General features: G+C 37.0%; 1 protein-coding gene across 1 annotated transcript in view; it reads right to left on the reverse strand.

The window, feature by feature from the left end:
- Positions 1-3,143: 3,143 nt before the first annotated feature.
- LOC149065253 (E3 ubiquitin-protein ligase RNF170-like) overlaps positions 3,144-25,080 on the reverse strand; it is a 30,650-nt gene continuing 8,713 nt past the window's right edge. The window contains exons 2-5 of the mRNA XM_089254239.1: positions 16,701-16,903; positions 15,014-15,087; positions 10,465-10,638; positions 3,144-5,944 (exon numbers count right to left, since the gene is read on the reverse strand). Of these exons, the coding sequence (XP_089110365.1) occupies positions 5,669-5,944; positions 10,465-10,638; positions 15,014-15,087; positions 16,701-16,903 (727 nt within the window). The 3' untranslated portion in view covers positions 3,144-5,668. The remainder of the gene's footprint in view (positions 5,945-10,464; positions 10,639-15,013; positions 15,088-16,700; positions 16,904-25,080) is intronic.

The following is a 25,080-nucleotide window of genomic DNA, read 5'->3' on the forward strand; positions in this document are numbered from 1 at the left end:
TGCTTTATTTTATGCTGCTTCTCTGTCCTTATTTGTCCTCACTTTTAGCCTATCTACCGCAGGTGATTTTCATGCTACAGTTGCCGTTCGAACGCTATTTAGGGTTTTTCACAATGGAGATCACATTCCAATACAAAAAACTTGGTGTTGCCATTTGATATTTTCTCACTGTAACCGTAACTGTTAGAGTGACACTGTTGTTTTCCATATCATTCTTGAGCGCATACATCAAAATATCTTATGCCAAAATTTCATTCAGTTTCTGTGAATGGTATGATAGTTTTTTTATAATCACCCTGCATATATATTGGGCTGAGAAAAAAGCAGTCTATCTCAACCATCCCACCTAGAGGGCCATTAGCTGAAGTTGAGAGAGGCTACAAATGCCTCTATTCCAGTGGCTCAAGCTAGTGCATGAAATAAGGAAGGCAGGGTCATGTCTCCAGTGGTGTGGATGGTAGCATGCTTGCCCCGAATGCAAGAGGGTCTGGGTTCAAGTCCCAGCTGATACCAGATAACTTTTCGTTCAGAGTTCACCAAAAAAAAAAAAATCCAGAAAATATGTGTTTCGTGGAAAATACAGTAAAACCGCTCAGATGTGGTCCCCCCTCTTTTACAACCAAATAATTTCCCCTTATATAATAAAAGTATGCATTTCAAAACCCATGATTAATGGTCACCCTTTGTTTTAGAGTAGAGAATTTTTTTTTCCTGCCGGTGTTCGCAAAAGAGGTACATATGTATAGCAACAGAAACAAATTTTTCATAATCAGAGTTGTCCTTGAGGCCGTGCGGTTGCATTTGACCCCGCACTTATTGTAAAAGCAGCGAAAAAATTAACCAAGTTGAAGCTGGACAAGTGAATTGCTCATCAGTTAAAAAACCTGAATTTTCATCTATAGGTCATAAAAATCTGAGCCCTAGTTATTACCATGCCTGTGTTTCATAAAATGCCATTAATGTTTTCAAGCCCCCTCTCTCTCAAAAGTTCATCTTTTCAATCATGTACTTCAAGAAATATAGGCTATGATCACAGAACAGCTGAAATTTTTCACAATGACTGTTTGACCGTCTAAAACAGGGATGTTCAACCCACACAACCCAGTTAGTATTTTCGTCACAAATGCAAATGAAATGTTTCTAATACTTCAACACTGTTTCGGGTAGATTTCAGTGTCGCACATCATCGAAGACAAAGAAAAGCAGCTTTTTTCCCTCTTTCTAACACTCAAAATGGTAAAAATTTGGCCACAAACCATTCCCTTTTTTTGCAGTTGGGTAGTAGTGAAAATTTCCCCCATCCCTCCCCATACAAACCCCAAATGGGGTCTTCCTTCTGGCACAGTGCAGAACATAAAACTCAAAAGGTTAGACAATAATTCAAACCATTTGATATTGTAAATCAAATTAATGACAATCCCCCACTTGAAAAAATTTCTAATCTCATGATTCATATCAAGTGACAGTCTGCACGACCCACACCGTTGCTCTGTAGGTTTTCTGTGGTTCCCAACTTCCAGGCCCGATTGCAAGCCGATCTCTCTGTTAAATAGTCTCTTTACAGAGAACAGGCCATAACAATACAATTAATCAATCATTACATTACACGCATAGTTAGAAAAATCGATGGCAGATGGAAGCATTACACGGAAACAAACTCCATGTTAGATTCAAAACATGTACATGCACATTTCAACATACACCAATTCGTTAGAAGTTCCACAGATGAATATGGACGAGCTGTGTGTGGTTTAGTAGTAGTTATCTGCCCACTCAGAACTGAATTTCACAGGGCAGCCATGATCCAGAAACACCAAAACTTCATGGCAGTCTCATTTTTAATGAATTTATAATTGTAGTGACATCCTCCTATCCCAGGGCAATAATAGAAGTAATTTCCTGTGCTGTCCAGAATCAATGTGCGTACTTGCCAATCAATGCTGATACAGTGGCTGAAAAGTTATCTGAAATATTTCACATTGGTGATCTGCACGATATACGAACAGGCAACTTATTAAAGAAAACAGATTTATTTATAAGAAATTGGAAAAGACGATGTGACAATTTAATTGGAATATCAAAAGTGGCCAAACATCCCTACAAAATCCAATGATGGGTCCAGTGGCACTATCATGTTTGGCCCAGAGAAAAGATCCATTTCTGGTTTATCTAGAATGCTTTAAGTGCTCAACTCACTGTATACTAGGGAAAAAACATGTGTAGACCCAAAACTAGAAAAAGGAACCATGGCTAGATGCTTTTCGGAACTGCATGAAGTTCCTTCATTGGTAGTAAAGAAAAAAATTGGAAGATAGTGTGAGAGAGAGAAAATATTCTTTATAGCGGGTTTTGAAAATTACTCGCTGTTTTGGGGTCATTCAAGTATTACGTCAGCATCGAGGGGGGGTTTGAAGATTGCTTACGTCATCAACCACCCCTTTTTGAAGATATGAAATATTCTAAGTTGCTGACGAAATTTTGCTGACAGGGTGGTCAGTGTTTTGCTGACGGGGGGGGGGGGGGGGGGTCGGTCAAAAATGGCTGAAAATCTACTTACGTAATACTTGAGACTACCTTTTAGACAAAGAATCGAATTGAAAAAAAAACTGCCTGTCATCTTTCCCTACGGCACTATGCAACACAGTGACCACAGACAGCCCAGTTCCACTTTGCTAGGATGCCAGTCTCTCTCCAGACTTCAGCGTGGTAGATTAGGACTCTCAGTAACGCACGCTATGAACTTCCTCTGATTAATAGGTATTGACAGGTTCTTGCACCAGCTGCAAGACAAGAGGAAAAGAGTACACAAGTCAAAAGAGGTCACTGATGCCACATATGTGCTCTCATGAGAGTGTAGTTGATGTGAAAGAAAGTGATGTGAAAGATGGATGACTGACTAGCTGATACTCTATATAACCTTTGTTTTAATATAATTTATGGGCACACCCTTCCTTCAGGAACACTTTGAACCCCTAAGATGTGAAGTGGGATGTGTCCAGTTCTTCAATAATGAATAAAAGAAATGTTACAGGCGATGTAATCTATTTCTGCTGAGAGAATTCAAACTGCGTCGAAATTTATATATTACAAAAAAAAATTATAGTGACCATTCGCCTTACAAAAAAAACTCACACTAAATCATATAACGATAAAATAAAACACTTTATTCAGATTTACATGTAAAATATCAGGTAGGAAAAAGAAAGTGTCGTGGCCTGGCGTTAATTACAACGATAAACATACTCAATGTCAGAGTAGGACCATATTAAAATATACCAAGTATACTTCATTAAAAAACAAGAAATGGTCAACAAAACATGCGAGACAATGTTATTACAATTTTCACCAGTGACTATAAAGACTCTTATACTGGCACAATCATCCGTCAATGCAAACGTCCCAAACAATTTTGACAATGTTCAATGCATTACGCACAAGAACCGACAATACAAAATTCCCCAAGAACGTAACGATTAGCATTGCATCCTGAAGCGTTAACCTACAGGAGTGATCGGAATCTTGACTCGTTCATCACTTTACTGCCTGGTCATAAAAAATCAGGACATTTCCTGGAATAAAACTGAAATTTCTTGGGAAGAACTGATCTGTCCCGACTGGCTCTGAAGAAACACACAAAAGCATAAAAGCAACAGACAAAGCTTTAGCAACGAATACCACTAAACAACCAATCGTTAGTCTATTTCAAGGCAGAGTCTACCAAACGATTTTATCTAAGTGTCATGGGAGCGACTGCGGAAATGACACAGATCAGCTTAGATCACAGGAATGGGAAGTTCTACGGACAACCGCGTTTTGACAACCTTGAACGATAGTAACATGCTCTCTTAACTAACCAGAAACATGTTTTTGAAAAATTCCCGCTTTAGTTTCAGAATCAGGCCAGGATTTAAACTATAAAAGTTTTTTTTTATAAAACTTGAAAAATGCAACCAATAAGTGTATTGCTTACATTCGAGCAAATGTAACTAATAGGCTTATTGGGTTTTTCTAGTTTTGTAAAAGATCTTTTATCACACTTTTAAAGTGTAATCTTGGCCTGTCTCACATAATGCAAGAACATAAGCTTACATATCAGGCCTGACTATTTCCAGAAATACACAATTTACATAGCAGTATCCGATTTTACGGAAAAACCATGATTTTCTGGACACCGAAACATCTTATATAAATATAAACTACGCGGAAGAGTTCTATGCAAAGGTTTCGAACAAAATGCGATCACATTTCGTAACATGGAATGTTCATAAATTCATTAAAATTTTTGTGCACGTAAACTAAGTGCTTCAATTGATTAGGTTTTTGCGGCAGTCATCAATGGAAGGAAAGTTTCTTGGGCCACAAGTGGTCATTGTTGGTGAGAACTGACATAAGCAACTTTTCCCCTAAAGCTTGCAGTTGGCATTACCATAGTTGGAAAAATTGATGGCAGCACTACACATAACAAGCATAGCACTGAGGCAGACTTTGTTGCACATGCAAGTGCGTTCCGGCATGTACTGGCTCGTTGGAGGTTTCGCAGAGGAATGTGTACGAGGTGCATGTACAGTAGTAGTAGTTGGCGTCATCAGGGGTCATGTGTGTTTGCAGGTACATAATTTTTGTATTGCATTCTACACCTTCAAACATTTCCTAATAATGTGATGATGCCAACTGCAAACGTTATGAATGTGAACTTGTAAAACAGATGAACCGCATCTTTCCAGAGAAACTCCCTCCGAGTGCCTTAACAACAAGGATTGTTTCACGCATAAACTGGGTATTTGTTCAACGTTTTATTTCAGAAACACAAAACTTTGTCTCCAAAATAAAAGCAGATAAAAAAATTCGACAAATGAGAAAGAAATACTGCATTTGAAAATGGATGTAGACTCTCGTGGCTGGCATTAAAATAAGAATTTTGATGTCCAAAGGAATTTGGATTTAAAAACTTTTCGTCCAAACCTGTGGCGGAAACGTCTAGATCTTCAGGGGGTCTGATAACTCAGATATTGTTAGACAGTGGAAAAGATCCAATCGACTTCTCTCTCAATTGAAAATGTTTGTTACAGATAGAGGACGAATTACTGGAAAATCAAGATTCCTCGGTACTATGGCTCTTAAGCTCACAATCTTCTCACCATAATTTGTAATGTCGCAATTAGGCATCATTACAATAGAAAAACTGACAATTTTCTAAAGATTTTTTTTATAACATCATTTGGCAGAAAAATATACATCCTTCAAAAGACCATTTTGTAACAAAACCCCACAGAAAATAAAGTCGGAAACACTATTCACACTTATTTAAATTAATACGACACATAACTGAAACAGGTCGAACCTTGTTAACATGAAATCAAAGGAAGCCAAGGATATCATTTCACAAAAATCGATAAAATTTTGAAATAACACTTTGACAGAGAGCCAAATCTACATTTTTGTGCTAATGAGGTTTGACGGAATTAAGAATTAATGGTTTCATATGGTCTTATAGATTTTTCAGTTAGGTCAACGCTACCAATTTCCATCGATAACAATGCACATTACAGAAACCGAAACAAACGTTAACTGTCTGAACACAAACTATGCACTGAAAAGAAATAAAAATGCAATCGGGGGGAAAAACATACCAGGGGAACTTTGATCACACATTTTATTCAACGAGAAGTCACCTATTCTCGCGCCACCTGGATGCCAAGAACCGCCTGTATATAACAGTCACATAAATTGCTAGCAGCAGCACAACAAACATGTCATCAAGGAGACCCAAGATTCCAAACACAGCTTCAGGAATCATGTCCAGGGGTGAAATCAGGTACAGGATAGCGGCAAAAAAACACAGGACGATTCGGAGACGGAACATGTACATGAGCCCACCGACCGAGAAGAACTCCGACCCAAGGTGACGTAGGAGAGTGGGCAAGTCCCAGAGGTAATCCTGCCACTGAAAATACACAAGAATACAACTCAGAATACAGCGAAAACTAAAAAAAACAACAACATAATAAGTCTATTATAGAAAAATGGGGTAGTAAAGAAGCTTGTGAGAGATGCAAGTCAATTTCGGCAATGAATATGGTGTCTGCCATACTACAATAATATACAGTATAAGAAAGAGAACAGTGATAACATTAAAAATTTTCTAATGACAACATGTAATACTCAATATACTAAATAATCAAGAATGCAACTCGGACAAAACTTGGTGATACAAGGGACATTGAAAATAAAATAAACTTGTACCGACAACCAAAGTTCCCTCTAATGTTTGTTTTTTTTTAACCTGAGCAGAGCTGTTTTTCCTAAGCGCGATAAGGCAATTTGTCATATTTCCTACAGCGAATTTCGGGATTTTGAGTGCAGCGCTTAGAGGAAACATTGTATACAATCAATGTTCCCTCTTAGCTGTAGGTGTTTGTACCCTCAAAATCACCAATTATGCCAAAAGTCAGCATTTCTCAACCTATAGTCCCCTCTGGACCAGATGTGGTCCACAACAATGGCATAGGTAGTCCGCAGGCAGACTCGGTAATTCTCAATTCTAATTTAATGAAAAATTATTCAATTGTTGTAAATTGATTCTTGCAATATCCATATGGATTTGAATAAAAATTGTATATACACCTTTATACTTTAATTCACCATTCCCTATCAACAAAAACGTGGAAAATTTTGATCCTAGGTATGGGAATGTCACTATTTGTAGCCAAAAAATACAATTCATGACGAATTTGCTAATTAATGCTGAAATGGGTGGGAAAGTAAGGGGCTGCTACAAACCACAGCGAACAAAAAAAAAAAGTAATAAGTTAATAAGAAAAATAAGTAGATCTTAACCCTTTAAGCAGCATTGACGAGATATCTCGTCTTCACAGAAACCTCTTATTTTAGCACTGACAAGCCCAGATATTTTGTAAAGTCGATTTCTTAACGGAAAACTTTTCCTTTACCCCTTAGTTTCTCCCCCAACTGAAAATCGAAAGGCCAACTCCATTAAAAAGATATGACATTTTGAAGGGGGGTAATGATTTCTATGAAATTTTTTCCCCTTAAAATACGGACGGTTAAATACGGGACGTCATCAGTTAGCATCAAAAACATTTTCAAAAGTCGGAAAAATCCTCAATTGTAGTTACAATCGCTGAAAAATTACGGAAAAACATTACACCTGATAAATATGTAAGATGAATATTTGCATTTATAACTATAATTATCATAATACAGTGGAACTTTGATTAACGAGCTTAATTCATTCTGTGAATGCACTAATTATCTGAATCATTCGTATATCGAATCAAACGTCCTCATAGGAAATAATGGAAACTGATAATTAATTCTACATCTGTTCATTAACATAAAAATGACTAATAAAAACAGCATTTAATCAATAATACTGTGACTTTTTGAAAAGAAACTATCCAATGACACTAGCTTTTGCCTCCTGTACAAGAGGATAGCATTGTTGTTGGACCATATATATATATATATATATATATATATATATATATATATATATATATATATATATATATATATATGGGGGGGGGGAAATAATATTACATACAATTCCACAATATGTGTGTTGGTGAAAGCGGAAAAATCATCAGCTCAGTTGCAATGACGTAAAAATAAATAAATCAAGTGAAAATTTTTTCTTGTAATGCAAATCATCACTCATTAACTGAGTCAAAATTTTGTTAAAATTTTTTGCTTGTTATGCGAATTGCTTGTTAAGCAAACCGCTCGTTAACCGAAGTTCCACTGTAAGTTATGAAAAAATGCTGTATATTCAAGATTTTAGTAAATAATTAAATTAACATCACTGAAAAAACAGGACAAATGCATAAAACAATGTGGAATAACTAAAACGTACAGGAATGCGCTGTAATACAGGACAAAAGTGGTCCGTTGATATGCTTCAGATATTTTACTTGTCCTTGGGTTCAGAAAGATTGAGAAACGTCACAGGTGAGCACATTTAAAAAAATTAGGACACCCTATTAACCTGTGAGCACGATTCATCAAATGCTCGCTCAAGTTGGACCAAATTTAGAGTGTGGCTGTAATTTGCATTAACATATTCTGGGGGGGGGGGAGGAGGCTGTTTTTGAGTATATTGGTAGTAAAAGATTTGCATGAAGTAGATTGAATGTCTACTAAAACAAGGGTTAGGTTTAGGTTTTTGACATGAAAAGCCTCGAAAACTGGTTTAAACCATCAAAAACCTGAATGAACACTTTTGGATAATGTTTTGAACACAATAGGTATATAAAATGATGGAAAACTTACTTTTTTGCATATCACAATGTTTTATTTTTAAGCATTAATCGATTACAATAATTACAACAGAAAATTATAATTTGCAATTTTGAATTTTTCAACACAAGTCTAGAACATATAAAATATAATTTTATGGTTTATTTATCTAAACTACTCATCACCTGTGTTCAATTTGCTATGAAAAATAGAGCAGTTTATTCAAAATACGTGCAATAGGTTTTTGACTTCAGAAACAAATTCAGTATTAAAAGTCAAAAACTTATTATCAATGTTGTCAAATGGTTTTTTTTAACCTGATATATATGTTAAATAACGAAACACTTACTTCTATGTAGATTAAAATGTTTTATAATTTGAATTACCATCTATAAAATGTCTATCACGGTATTTTAAGTTCCCTGATCTCCCCAAAATTATATTCCATACAAAAATTCTTGTGCAGCATCTGCTGCATCATTAAATACACTTATTCATATGTACATCAATTAAACTCACTTATTCTCACCTAAAAATTTCTTAGCACAGGTGATATAAATTCACTGTTTTAACCATTTATATCCTGAATTAATTTACAGTAACTATTTCCTTGGGCTGAGTCCCATTGCCAAGTTTCTTTGAAACTTCAATAGTGAAATTCCTCCATGTATTTCTTTGTAAACATCATAGGAATTGACATACGCCACTTCAAGCATCAAGAAGAACAGTCAGCACCACCATTCCTTTGACTTTCTATCCCTGTCATATAGTAAGTGTAGCATATCTGCCTTGTCCACTCTGCCCACTGATAAATATCACAGGTGCTACAACACCTTTTTTCGTCCCATCTCAATGGCTCAATGTAGTTGCCTCAGTAAAAATTAGCATTATTTTGCTTCCCACATTAAAGTAATTTTTATTATAGGAAAAAAAAAATTACTCTCATTTCCTGGCAGTGCTTTACAGTATCGACATACATTTTTGACATTTATGATAGAAAATAAAATAGTAATTTTCAAATAAAATGTAGGACCTGTACAATATAGGAAATAACAGCACCCATAAACTGGTAACTAGTTACTTAATTCACTCAAATAAACAACACGCCAATCGACTCTACTGCAAAACTTCTTCCAATGCCACAAGACAAAGATAAAACGCCCACAGACAAAGGAAAAAGGATTTCTGCCTTTAGCTGCCATCCTACTGCTTGCTGTCAGAACTACACTAATAGTGTCCTTGTAGATACCATCAGTAAAAGTGGTCATATTATGAAGATATAAGCATTTGATTACAGCGATGCTTTAAAGTACTGCAAGGATATAAAGGGTTAAAGAGTATTTTTCAATCAAAGCAGAGCTGGCAGTACTTGACATACCCAAAGCATTGCTTTGCAAGTTTAGATACAGCTTCAATTGAAAAACCATTACATTATATAAATGCTAGTAAATATAACATAACTTAGTCATTTTTACTTTTGCACTAAGAATAAGTTATGAGAGTTTCTTAAGCTTCAAAAACAAGCCAGCACCGCCAAATTGAAGGGCATTTTAGTCCTACAATTTAGTATTTTCATTTTTAGATATATTCTAATATCTTGCAATTTACAGAGAAATGCATTAATGATTACTTACAGGGGGAAAATGACAATACATGATAAATAACGACTATTTACATAATTTTCATGACAGTTAAGTTTATGTTCATTTGCATGAAAACATTCATGTAATAATCCGTTTTGAGTCAGATGTTCCAATTTTTTTGAAACGAAGATGAAAAAGGAATTTGACATTTTGAGAGACATTCAATTTACTTTATGCAAATCATTTACCACCGATATGCTCAAGAAGAACCTGTTAAAAGTGGAAAATGAAAAATTCAGGGATACTGTGAAATTTGGGCCTCCCAACTTGACTATTTCATGAACTACGTTTGGGAGTTTCTGGGGTGTTCCAATATTTTAAACAAACATGCATATGGAATATTGTCATACAGTGCATAAAAAATAGAAATTGAAGGGACCCCCATTGCTCTCAACAGCTCTTCATCCTCGAGAAACTGTGTGTATCAATAGACAACAGAAACAAAAACTTTATCAGTTAACACAGCAGAATTTTTCGTCGAAACAATAAATAGGCCTAAGGTTCTGATTAACAATCAGTTATTGGACAAACTCAAACTACCAAAGTAAAAAGAAATCAAACTTACTGGTCGCGGTTCGCCAGAAAACCTGCGGTTATAATCATTTATGTCATATATGATTTGATTCCTCTCATTTCCAGGGCTTGGACTGTCATTCACATCATTGTTCGAGTCTTGATTAGGTGATGATGAGTCTGGATCCGGACCATGATCCCTGAAGCATCTCAAAATGACTGTAACCTAGGATGGAAAAATAGGAAAAAACCTTCTAATTGTTGAATTTTGTTTTTCAAATCTGACAAACACAACGATACCTTGATACTCAAATAAATTGCTCCTGACAAGTACAGAAAAGATCTTCTATATAAGAAGAAATTGAAAGAAATAACTGTTTCCTTATTATTGCATACCTTACTCTCAATTGTTTTTGAAATCTTAAATGTTACCACATTGCAGCAATTTCAGTTAGAATCATATTACCCTCATACTAAGATTTCTTATTTCACTTCCGTTGTGACCAGGCACAAAGGTGCGAAGAAAACACTGGGTGTGCGGAGGGGGTGGTGACTAAGGGCTGACAGATATTCAAGGGTGTGGGCATCAGAGAGGGGGGCACCTTGCACAATTCTGCACAAATTCCGCCCCCCCCCACCAAACCCAATTCATATTTTAAAAAATCTAGGATATGTGTATCAATTAAAAAAAAATCCCCTAATAATTTCGGGAACCAAGTTGTACTCTAGCCACTGAGCTTAGGCACTAAGACGCCATCGATTTCAATGGTATGACAGCTGGGACCCAATCATTCCCCCAAATCCAATTCAAATTTAAAAAAAAAAAATCTATGTATATACTGGGTAGTAAGGAAAGTCCCTAAGCCACTTTACTGGTGAGCCATTGATCCTAGAGGCGAACTTCCAATTAGAAAAAGCATCCAAATAATGTGTGGACCTGAGTTGCATCAGCGATATTGCAAGGGGTTGTAAAGTTATTAAAACAAAAATTTTAACTTTTTTTATTGTACACAAAAACCCAATTAGAAAGTTGTTGCTCTGTTTCTCCTGACGCAAAAAAAAAAAAAAAAAAAATATTCATCATTTACAAGTGCAATATTCTTGCTAAGGTATTTGAATTCAAAAAATCGGGAAGGAATAGCTTAAATAAGGAAAGAAGCATTACTTAGTTTTCGCTGTTCTTTTCCAACTCGTCTTCATTTTTTGAATTCGAATATCTCAGTGGACATTGCACTTTAGAAACCTGGTCACTGATCATTGCTCATTTTTGCCTCACCACAATTATTTTTTCGCACAAAACGGCTAATTAGACCTAAAATTTATTGCAGATTCCGAATGGCAGCCTTTTTTATACTCACAGAGAGGTTGGTGTGCTAACCCCTCTTGGAGTGGAACTCGCTGCAGTCACAATCTTTTTCCAGAGTCATGTCGCCATTTCTGCTGTCAGGAAAGTTTCTGACAAGGACGAACTGGGTATCGAACTCCCCACATCTCTAAACATCCTTTGGTACTTTAGGCGAGTATCTTAATAATGTACTTAAAAACCTGGAAACTTTTTTTGTTGACGTCAGTTGAGACAAGGCAACAATTTCCTAATTGGGTTTCTGAGGACAAGGTTTCCGTATAAAAAGTTAATTTTTGTATTTCAATAATACACAATCCCTTGCAATATGAATGACATATCAGAGTACTGCATGTTATTTAGATACTTTTCCTAACTGGAAGTATGCCTCTAGGATCAAGAGTTCGCCAGTAAATGTAGCCTGGGGACTTTCCTTACAATCCTGCATATGTGTATCAATTAAAAAAATTTCTCTAATAATTTCAGGAACCAAGTTTCACTCTGGACTAAGTCTAGGCACTAAGATGCTACTGGTTTCAATAGCAACATTCGAAAATACTTGCAAGCTTCTATGAAACTGAAGTATCTACCGGTTTCATCCTGAGAGTAGATGACAAATTTTGAGTACAGAAACTGTTTTTCTCATTAAAATACTATAGGTTTCGAAACCACTAAGTATCAATGAATGATTGTAGAACTTGAAGCAACTCGGGTCACTGATTTGGGAATTCTTTAATAATTTCAGAGAGGACCTTCTCTAATAATTTCATTTATGAGTGGCTTAGCTTTTCTGAACATTGTTCGGTGTTGGTCAAAAATTCAAATAGAATGCTCGGTTTCATTCTTAGAAAGGTCTCTCTACATTCTCCTAAAGTCATTCTTCTGTTTTTCAGAGGTTTATTTTGTCCTGGACTGGAGTATGCTATAAGGTTTTACAGACCATACATACAGAGGGACATAGTCTTGATTGAGGGGTTGCAGAGAATAGTTACGCATGCTCCTGATGTCACACAAGGCGTGAGCTATGAAGAAAGTCGATTTCTTAAATATTTTTACATTAGAGGATCGTGGGTGTCGAGAAGGATGGATCATGAGTTAGATACTCCATCAATCAACTTTTCTGACAAGGGGACACCAGTAGTGCTTAGTAAGGGAAAATTCCAGGTTGCGGTGTTGCAGGGAGTTTTTTTTTTCTAGTGATTTTTTTTCTAGTTAATGAATGGAATAGCCCACCTCCGGGGAACCACAAATTCTTACACAACTGACATGTTTAAAAAATATGACAAACATACTGCAATAAATCAAGAAGCTATCCATACTTAGATTAAGATAACCATAATCTTTTTTATGGGCAGTATATTGTATAATATTTATTATGTTTTTTCTTTCATGAGATATGCTTTATATCGGGTTGCTGTATTTTGGTTAAATTTGAAATCCATATTTTTTATGGGAATCTTTTTTTCAGCCACCTCGTTGGGCAATTTGCCTGTTCCTGTTGTGACCTTTGTGTTTGCATTTGTAAATTTTATAGTCTACACTCTACAATTTCTAGATATTAAAATTTTAGGAGCCAAAGCTTTTTCTGTTTTTATCAAATTACAGTGCCCTGCTCTTAATGTGATCACATTAGGACTCAGGGTTTCTGATAACAATAACCGATTGATAGCTATACCTTAAAAAGAAATCCTGATCGTAAGTACAATGACCATATGTCCTGTTAGATCAAATGAGACAACTCAGTTTTTCTTTCCCACATAGCTAGTTTCAAAATATTGAACTGTATCTTTCTTTTCCCCTTTTCATATTGTTCTGTTTAATAACAGGATTTATTTTCCTTTTCACTAAAATCCCTTTTCTATTCAGAAATTATAAGGAGTTATAATGGAATTTTCTAATGTGTATCACAAATTGTGGTACTTTTTAATGCAAGATATATTCTGTTGATTTCCTTGTGAAATTCTTCTGGATGAGGAACTGTAAATGTGGTCAGTTGAAAGAAACTGACGAACTGAAGAAAGGAACTTTTTTATATTACACACCCCTCCACTCTAGGAATACCATTGCAAAAGCAGCTATACACGTACATGGATCATAATGGCTATTACAGTCCAATTAAGGCATTGTGAACCTGAGCATGGAAAATTTTGTCAACAATGGAGGATCTTTTGACTTCCCACGTAATCTTGCAGGGTGACAACGATAATTTATAGGGAAAAATGAGTTTGGTTCAACCTTAGCTTCAAATTATGCAAAAAAGAAAAAAACTTTCGATTTTTTCTATTAATTAAATTTTTTTTTCCGACAAAAGTCCAGATAATTATAGAATTTTTTTTCTTCCCATATTTGATATTATGATATTGGCCCATTACCAGCTTTGCAAAAGTGATAACAATACCCAAACGAATAACACTATATGTGATTCTAATAAGCCGCAACTGTATTGTATTAGCAAAAACTGCTCTTCAATTTTTGAGTAATCTAAAGGGGTTGTACACCTTCCTACCCACAGAAGACACTCCTATGCATCAGTGCGCACACCACGATAAGCACACCATTTTGTGACTTAGTGAACAGCAGCCATCTCTCATATCTGGCCCATAGACCAAAAAGGTTGTGCATCCGTGTTCTGAAGACTTTGAATTTTGAAGTATGTAGTCTAAAACATACATGCTCAACCCATGTCTCGAAGGCCAAAAGTGGCTCTTGGAATCATCTGTGATGTGGTCTGTGACCTCAAACATTTTTTTTTCCAAAAAAATTAAGCACGTTCACAGATTTCTTAAAGGACCCGTGGCACATTTAGAGATCACTAGAGTGACCAGCGGTGCAGTTTCACGTCACTTATGATCAACAGCAAATTTACAGATCACTTGAGTGACCCTGCAATGCAGTTCAAGAGCACTCAAGTGGTCCATGGTGCTTTTACACATCACTCAAGTGGCTTACGACACATTTTCAGATCACTCAAGTAGCCCATGGCACATTTACAGATCACTCGTTACCCCACACTCTTCTAAAAGTTGAGCACCCTTGGGTCAAAAAAACTCATAAAAACCTGTGAATTCCAAAAGCATGGATAGAAAATTAAAGATTCTTGAACTATACAATATCAAATCGGTACATACATCATCTTCAATTCATTCTAGATTATACTGATGTTTGATCACATTTCAATGCAAAATCACAGAAATCGAGTAGAAAATGAAATGAAGTAGAAAATTTCAAGTATGAATAAATGCAAATCAGACTGCCTTACACTCTGACGACAGACAGGACATCTCACTGCCCCGATCCAGTTCCCGTGTCTCCAGTATAAAACGATACATTGAGCTGCAACAACAACAAAAAACTCAATTTCATTTTGAGAAGCAACGTTGTTTTACATTTTCTAATTAAATCTATTGCAAACATGGAACAAAAACTTCTTAAAGTAACGGGAATTCAAAACAGAGTGAAATTCTATCTATCAATGTGTAAACCTACTCATGGTATAGGCAAGTAGGTAGGTTGACCCAAAAAAGATATGACGGGCAACTATAAAATCATGTGCTTCAGGAAGCAGTTACATAATTATGGTCGCAACATGTCAATAGATGGTGTTGGTTGTCACTGCTAGTTGATGATAAAAGCAGTTATAAACATTTGATTCTGTAATGGCACTAGAGCAAAACAAAATGGTGCAGCAGATATAAAGTAGTTTCAGACTGAAATCTGATTCATCTAATGCATGATTTGATTACAAGATTTTTTATGGCGAGAAGTATTTACCAGCAGCAACTGATAGAGAAATGCAACACCAAATCGTTGAAGTTGTGGGCGAGAAAATGTGATGAGTATTTAACATATGGCAAACTGTTTTTTTAGAGCTTGCAGCGAAGACACTACTAGTTTCCGCTATTACCATGCTTCACACATATAAATCACTTCAACTTATCTATAATATCATTTTGTTTTTCTCCTACAACATTAAAGAATCAGTTGCGGCACTGAGATTAATAGTGACTAAGGGGGAGCAGGTGGGTCTAGTGCCCTGGATTCAGGACAAAAAGGAGCACAAATTTAACCATTTGACCTCCCCTTCAGCATTATGAGGGGGTCGGTGGTCACAGTGATGAACTCATATTGCGAGGTCCCAGGTTTGAACCCAGTCACCACAGTGGTGGTCGGCTGAAGTTGGTTTTCTGTGGTTCCCAACTTCGAAGTGCAAATGCAAGCTAATCTCCATGTTAAAAAGTCTCGTGACAGAGTGCAACAGGTTTACAAACAGTACAAATATTCAATCATTACACTTCACTCACTTTACTTCTGAAATATAGATGTGACAGCACTAAAAAATCAGACTGTTAGGTACATACACACACACATACACTTCCGGCACAACTCAATTGGCAGTAAATTGCCTATGGTGATAGACCCGAGTTGTGCTCATTTTGAAAGAAAGCATTATGGGAGAAGCCTGAATGTGTGCTTGCCCTGGCTGACCAAGTATCCAGTTGCTGCCCTGATTATTCTAATGGTGCCCTGGACAACAAGTGCTCTCTATTGACCAGAGTGATCACAATTATGTAACTGTTTCTCCCATATATATATATATATATATGATTTAGAGTTGCCTTTTCCTTCTTTTTTGATCGACCCTTGTATAATGGCACAGAAACTCAGTACACTGGAATGCATTAACTATTGCAACCTCAAGAACACTTGGCTATTTCTAGCTAACAGTTCAAAGTGTGATGACTCTCAATTCTCGAATTATGAGATTCCTTAAAAAATTTCAACACAATCAATCATATATGAATATAAATGAATGAAACAAAACTACTATAAATAGACCATAAAAATTCTCACTTCGAACAATGTAACATTCCAATTTAAGTCGATTTCAATTTATACTCAATGTTCACATGAATCTGCATCAAATTAGCAACCAAACGAGAACTTACCACAAAATAAATGTCCACAGTTGGTTTCTATAGGATAGCGGGGCTCATTCAAGCAAATCGGACACTGGTGGTCTGAGCCAAAATGCGGGACGTTTGACATGTCTGAATCAGCATCATTCAGGAACCGAGAGCTATATCGACCAACGCGTTGACTTGTTGAACTAGCAGCATCATTAGTGAAGTCAAACCTCGAGAAATCGAACCTGGAATGAGATAATACAGAATATAAATTTTTACACAAATTATGCATAAAAAAGTTCAAGCTACTTTTATGTTGACAGTAATCAAATTAAGAAAAGATTAATTAATCTACTTTCCCCCCTTCAAAAGTGAACCTGTTAGTCTCAGGGAGGCACTTTCTCTGCTCCTCAAAACACGCAAAGTAACGACATCGGGTCAGAAGTTCATGTTAGCAGTATAAAAAACTCATTCATAAAAAGATGTTTTTCATTTGCATATTCCTGGTAAAGAAATTAAAAATGAAATCTGATCTTTCAAAAACTCAAAATTGGTTGAAGTTTATGGAGTCTACGATTAAGTCAAGAGCTGGAAGCTGGAAGCATTGGTTCTAACTGATGAACAGGAAAGAAGAGAAAGTTTCTCTCTTTTAGGACACTATCGTTGACCATTGATGTTCTTTGTCACATGCCATAGATGCAGACACGTTTCTCTTAGTTATATTTGTTACTGTGCAGAAACATTTCAGTCCGTGTTACGAGTGCTTCAAATATCCACGGCATGGTTCACAGAGATGCCTTCTTATATGGTACGAGTACTGGCAGATTTCAAAGTCCAAAATGGTATTTCATTTATGGAAGCTGATCTCCTAGTTGAAAAGTCTTGCCACAGAGAGCAGCAGGCCTACAATGGATACAATTGTTCAATAGTTACACTTCACTCATAGTTAGAAAAAAATTATGACAGCACTACACATTAGGTTCACAACACATACACGCACAACTTCTAGCATGGCCCGGGTCTTCTTTGACCACCTGCTAAAATCTCTTCATCGAGACAGAGCAGCCTGCGATGGTTAGGAGGTAATTGATTTACATTGATGGACTGGGAACACCCCTCTTCACATCTGCAAGAAGAGATTTCAAAGCATTTCCCGAGGGGGATGGGTGAATCCAGAAGCCCAACGCACCTTCATTAAATTTAGAAGAGGAACATAAACAACAAAAGAAAACCAGCAAGCTGACAAATATTGCTTACATGCAATATAAAAAGAAACAAAACCGAATCATCTATGTATAAATAATAATAAATGGTTAAGAATCATCTAGGCCAGGGGTTCTCAAACTCTGCGCCTCCAAGCTTTGTAGGGGGCTGCAGAGCGGTGACCTTGAGAAAGGTTTCATAAAAATATCCTTTGTTAAACAGCTCTGGGAAGCCAGTGGAGCTTATGGATAAGCACTAATTGGGAAAAGGGGCGCTGCAGGTGGAAAAAGTATGAGAACCCATGATCTAGGCCTATATATAAATCCAAACCCATCTATGAGTGCAGTAGCCCAGGTCAATAAGATATTTACCTAAAGTACCAAAGGATGTTTAGAGGTGTTGCGAGTTCAATGCCGGGGTGTCATCCTTGTCAAACTTTCCCTATACAGGGGTACAATAGAAACGGTGACATGACCACAGAAAAAGATTGCTACCGCATCGAGGAGTTAGCGCACCAACCTCTTGGTGAGTATAAAAAAGGCTGCCGTTCGAAATTGCCAATAAATTGTAGGTCTCTGTACAATCACCCCTCGTGTGCAGAAAATGACAGTGCGCAACAAAAATGATCAAACTAAACCAATCTATAAAAATAACATATCGATGAATCATCATTAGTAATCAATAAGAATTGTCAATAAAAAAAAAATAATTAAAAATAAGATTTTCTAGTGATGTAAGTTCTACATCAATGTCTGCTCGCTACTGATCTGCACCAAGATTGAGTAGTTGAATAGTTACTGTTTATGGTAACATGTATCCATGAATTCTTCAGCTCCATGTCATCGATAGATATATATGGCGCATGATGTCATTAAAAATCACCATTTTTTTCTCCTCCAAAACTGTCCAACATTGAGTATAAGAATTGTTTATACATAGCTGAGTTATTTACTTAACATCATGGATTGACTGCTAGGGCGTCCGTACATTTAAGTACGTGGCCAAATCAGCCACTCATTTTGACTTTTCATTTCTTCATGATCATGTCTATGGCAGCTAGCGTATCGGTGCTTGTGCCACAGCCTGTTCACTTCAGTAGCTACTTATTTGTAAAGGTACATGGTCAGGATCCAGCTGCTGGTTTGCCCCATTAACTTGCGACATCCTGACCTGCTTGTCATGCACTAAGTGTAAATTCTTTCAAGGGAATAGTACACCTCACATTACAAATGTATCAACCTATAAAAATGTGAGCAAAACAAATAGAATTCAAACTCAATACTCAACACGATAATGAGAAGTTTATTCCACAAATTAAAGCTCTAGTGCTTTTGAACAAGTCAAAGCTGACAGTCGATATAAGAAAAGCTGATGTCCAGGGTACGCTGATTTGAATTAGCTTGATTAAAATCACAAAATTTGAATTTTGTTTTTTCTTTATATAAATTCAATGATTAAAGTAAATGTAACCTGATATGATTGCATGTTACTGATATGTTGTAAAGTTTGTGATAAAAAGAAGTATAGAAAATCTTCAGGGCAAATATAGGCTTGAACTTAATATATAGATACAGAACAGAAAGAAAGCTGCTCTATTTATAGATTTTGTGCATGGAAAACATTGCAGTAAAATATAAAAAGATGAACTTAGCTAAACTGCACTATTTTCGATGCATTGCAACGTGGCTGGTACTAGGGTTCCCATGATTAAAAAAACAGAGGAATAATTTTCTGTTTAACCCTTTACCGATTCTTGAAGGGTACTGGGAGGTTCGTGAAAATAACCTATTTTTGCTTTCTGAAATGGACTCGTCCAAACTTTCACCTCTCACCTATTCCCCCGTCCTTCCTTCCATTCAGTTCCTATTCATGCCGGCCACAGCGTTGCTGTTCATTTTTTCGTTTCAAGATACCCTGTGGAGACAAATTGTAAACTGAAATCACCCTTCTTTATACAGCATTTTTCTTTTATGTAAAGGAGTAGGCACCCAACTCTTTTTTCTTCATGAAAGACATGTATATATGCATACGAGTTAATTTTATCCCTGTACGCGTATACGGGTCCAGCTGAAGGTCCGGTTAGTTATTTAATCGTGAGCGGCGGTATATCGCCCTTTCTCTTCAAGATATTCTCGCCAACTTTGCCAATTATTTTTTCCTTTTCTCGATTTTTATAATTTTGTAGAAGTGAACTATTAATATATGAATTTTTAATTCAAAAGACAACTTCAAAAATTAGAAAAGACAAGTGCGTCCAGATATAAACTTTCGTGTATCTCGATATGAAAACAAATAAGCTTTACCAAAAAAAATTCAGGCCCCATTCCAATTTTACGTTAGCATCAGGAGGGGGAGGGGGTGTATTCGTTGATTTTTGATTACGAGAAGGGCGACAGTACGAAGCTTGTAAAAACATGAAATTGGGTTTAGCCTGGTGTCATTTTTTTGAGTGGAGTGTCTGTGCTATGCCGACTTTTGACAAAGACAGAGGAGTAAAAATATTGGCAAAATTCTGCCGACAAAAGAGGAATCTAATTTATTTTTGGTTCTGTCAGAGAAATTACGAATAACTGACGTTCTCCCCAGGGCCGCAACCAGATGCTTGGTCACCTGGGGCAAGTACGCATTTTGGCACCCCTTTGTAATGTTGAAGGTAAGGTTTGAGAATGAAATTTGCGCCCCCTCTGGTCCAGCGCGCGGGGCACGAGATTCGTCTGTCCCCCCCCCCCTAGTTACGGCTCTGGTTCGCCTCCTCCATTAGAAAACAAAAAGTGAAGATGTAACGAAATATTTTCGCACACTTGTTGCTGGTGATACGTACAACTAGGAACATGATCGCAACGTATTGGAGGTGAGGGGATAAACTTAATTTTTCCGCTTTCAAAGTTGCAAAAAGTGCTTATGCACAGTATATCTCCTTGAAAAACTTCACCCTGCTACTGTGCCTCTAGTTCCAGCCATATTGAACTTCCTCCAACTCTTCTTGTGATTGGGGGGGGGGTGATATTTAAGGGCATTATGTTTACCCATGCATACAGAAGCGACATGATATTCACAAATATACGGATAAACCTTCAATCGTAATTCAACCTCCCTCCTCCCAACTGTGGCCCTCTTGCATTTTCAGTATATCTCCGTCATAGGTGTCTGCAGAATTTTCTCGAGGGGGGTAGGGGTTCAAAATTTTTTCCTTCTGGGGGGGAGGTTACGTTTTTTCCTGCAAAATAACACTATAATCTCTGTTTGAGGGGAGGGATTAGAACCTCAATATCCCCCCCCCCCTCGTTCGCCAATGATCTTTGTCCACGCTTATGCTTGTGATAAAAAGTAATCAAAGAGGGAATCCCCTTCTTATTGGTTAACATAACATACGAAAGGTATTTAGTTTCGATATAGCATTTTTTTACCGAAATAATTTTTTTCTAATTTTTGGTTGACTTGGAGGAGGGGATACGGACCCTCTATGCACCTCCCTGCTTACGCCTCTGCTTATGACGATATATTATCCACTATCCTATCTCCTTATAGCTATGATATACGTGTACTTGTGGTCTCTTGTTCGTGACTATATACTCGCTGTCGGAACTTTCAATTGGAATCACCTGAATCCTCATGAAACAAAATACGACGAATTTCTTCATACACGAGACTTTCTTTAGGCATTTTCCAAATCGAAAGTGATGCTTCAAATCGATAATTGACAACTTAAACATAGAAATGATAAATATTTAAAACTCTCAAGAGTAAGGAAAAAGGTCAACCTATTCACGTTTGGATAGAAATGGAATGTGAGTTTTGAAGAAAAATATCTATTAGTAAAACCAACGTTGACCTTTGGATAAGATCGTATCTGTGGGGAAGAAAAGGGGCTGGCCATTTTCTGAATGCACTACCTAGAAGCGATAGAAAACTCGATTTGGGAGCAATACGAAAACTTTACAAACAATTTTGTTGAATGTATTCACGTACTAATCCGGTGCCAGCGTACTTTATTTGGAACACTCCCATAAAAACAGCCCACTTATAAGGTATTATCTGCTTCGTAAGAAAAAGAGAGGTAAAATCACTATGTGGAAGTGTCCCTTTTGCGAAAATGAGTTTTTCAAACTTGACAATGAAAGGACATAAATCCCCTGAACAAATTACAGCCGTGCCTTCTTTGCTCACGTTGACTGTCTTCTTATCAATAATCCTAACCCCAGTTGGTAGTAACAGCAGATGTTTATCAAAACGCTAGATCCGTAGAAAATGAGGAAGTCTCATGCTCAGATACTACTACAATCGGGCAACAATCAGAGGCGTATTTACTGTTTTGCCTCCCTTCTTCCATTCTATTCTAATATTCTTGACCACTTATTCCTAGAATTCACCACCCTGGGAAATACCCGTCTTGGACTCCCGCTCCTGTGAAAACGCCTGTGTCTGTAAATCAGTAAATCACGCTTTGGGCCACTCGCATGCTGGCATACTGCTTCGGTCATTCACGTGCTCACACAATCTCTACGTTCCCCCCTTTTGGTCACTCACATGATAGCATACGCTCTATGCCACGATTTTGATCGCTCACTGACCTGGCATAGTCGCTCTTTAGGTTACGTTTTGGTCATCGTAATTTTGGTCATTGTTTGATCATAAATTTGATCATACGTTTTGGTCATTGCTTGCACCCGATCAAGGTCACGATTTTGATCGCTCATTAACCAGGTCCCTGGCTCTGTAGTTCTTTGCTTGGTCATTAACACGCTTGCAACAATTCTAGGTCACGCTTTTGATCGCTCACCGACCTGGGGTCACTCGCTTTCTTTTTTGGTCATCCACGTACTTGCACACGCTCTAAGTCAGGGTTTCACAATTCCCAGGCACCAGGTCACTATGACGAATATAGAAATTTGGCATTGGTGCCTAAAATATTATATGTTTGATTGCTAAATTGAAGTGTTAGGATAACAAAGTTTTTGGTAATTATGTCAGTGTGTCTACCAACATGGAGAAGGGTTGCTGAGTCCTAGATAAGCTGAAAAAAAAAGCATTATTTTCAAAATAAAGCCATTATTTTAATAAAAAATGCTTGGCTCCTATGAAATTTTGGTTGGTGCTTAAATTATTTTTTGATTTGTCAAGCCCTGTTCTAGGTCACTCACTCTCTAGGCTGAAACTGATTTATGATTTTGCCACTCTTTTCACATTCCACTAATTTTCTCGGCCACTCATTCCTCAAACCTGCCGCCCTTTGCTATAGCTCGCTAGGCTCCCCCTGTAACAATGTGTTCCCCCCCCCCCCACATTCTTTATTTAGGTGGTTTTTTTTATCATTGCACGGCCATTTTATGCACGAAAATGGACATAATTGAGCCTGTGCAGTCTGGTGCCAAATCCTAAAGGCAGCCGTCCCAGAAGGAAGTCAAATCGTATTGCTAGAGGTTTGTGTACTAACCTCTCAACTAACAATCAAAAACCTTAGTAATACGCTAAAGAAATAAAACAACACTTGCAAAATTGTGCACAAAATGAAATATACTACTTAGTATTGTACTACTATCACGGGCTCAGTTCATGTGCATGTTCAAGGGCATGTCCCTTTGCAACATGCCCTTATGTTTTTTTACACAAAAAAACATACCGTAATTTTTTTGCTTTTTACAAATTTTTCTTTATTGCTTTTACAGTCCTAGGAAATAATATCGGTCGGCGATTAGTCATGTTTATCCAAACATAGAAGGTTTTCTTTGTGTGAACTGAAAATATGCGTATTGATGACCAGGGCCGCAACTAGGGGGGGGGGGGGCAGGCGGACATGGTGCCCCGGAGAAGTGGGCGCTAATTTTTTCGGCTTGATTTTCCAACTCCCAGAATCACAACAAAGTGCTTTTATACATTTTTGTCACTAAAATTGCCATCCCCCTCCAATTTTCCGTACGGGGCAGCTGTCCCTCCCTAACTCATGATCCAAATATATAACCATTAGAGAAAGTAACAGAACTTGCGAAGCATATGGCCGTTAGGAAAGGAGTCTCAAGGTTGTGAACGTTTTCAAGCAGGACCATTCCCAGTTTCACAGTAAAAATTCATTTCAGCTTATGTAGAGAATCTTTTCATGTTTTTCATTCGATACGAGGGGCATCATCCCCATAACAATAATTTTCACAATAGTACATTAAAATTCATTTTCACTTCTAAAAATCTTATTAGGAGTAAAATACTTCCCCGAATTTTGGGTAAAGGAAAGTTCTTTTCATGAGAGTATCGCCATAATTGTAATAAAAAAGAATAAAACATTTTCTGAAAATTTCAGAAGATGGAGGCTTTCAGAAGTTCAGTACGGATAACATTACACAAATGACACCGAACTTTCGGAAATCTAGCAATGTTCCAATTAATAAATTGCCAGGATTTTGTTCGGATAGAACACCTGTTATGACAGGCTCAATAAATTGTGTTGGTACGCAACTAATAAAACAAAATTATTTGATGCTGCGTGTCCTTTTTTTTGCACATAAGCTGGCTCTAATTGTAAGTCAAGTTCCAGGAAAACGCAACAATCGCAAAAGTACAAGATACCATAAATTCTAAATATCTAAACAATATAATCTATTATAAGCAATAAAATTTAACACATCTTGATAATTTTAAAATTATTTTCCCAAAATTATTTCGCCAACGTCGTGGGTAACAACATGATAGTGTAACCTCTCGTTTTGTTGTATTGTTGCAAACAACAGTCAGCTTTATCGAAGTGGAGCTTCCGGAATCCAACTGATGGGGCGTATACGCTTGTCTTTCTCGTTCCCGCCTCTGACGACAGCTGTCAATCTTCCCTCCCTGCCCTTTCACAAAAATGTCTTATATACCCATACCCCCCATCTCGGCCGGCTACGAGCGGTTTGGCTGTTTGCATGTAGAGCCGTCTACGGCCGGGTTGGTTTTTATAGAGTTAAAGCCTTGCCCTAATTACTGATTCAAAATAATAATAGATGTTGCACCAACATAAATACCATTGGGCATTGACTTTACTTTTCGTATTAAAATTTTGAGTTGCTCATTTTTTTTACCAAAACTCAATAAATCTGTGAAAGAATAAAAATGTGCAAAGTATTAAACATCACACAAATCGGTCGTCAGAAACACACTCATTCATCGTACAAGAAACAATCTTGCCAACATAGAATTTGTTTTATCTAGTTGATGCTGAATAGCCCTTTGGTTGTGCATTGAGTGAATT

Source organism: Pholcus phalangioides, unplaced genomic scaffold, assembly GCF_987345545.1.
Source record: "Pholcus phalangioides strain wild (caught in Gottingen) unplaced genomic scaffold, Ppha-v1.0 ptg000040l_1, whole genome shotgun sequence".
Taxonomy (NCBI): Eukaryota; Metazoa; Arthropoda; class Arachnida; order Araneae; family Pholcidae; genus Pholcus; species Pholcus phalangioides.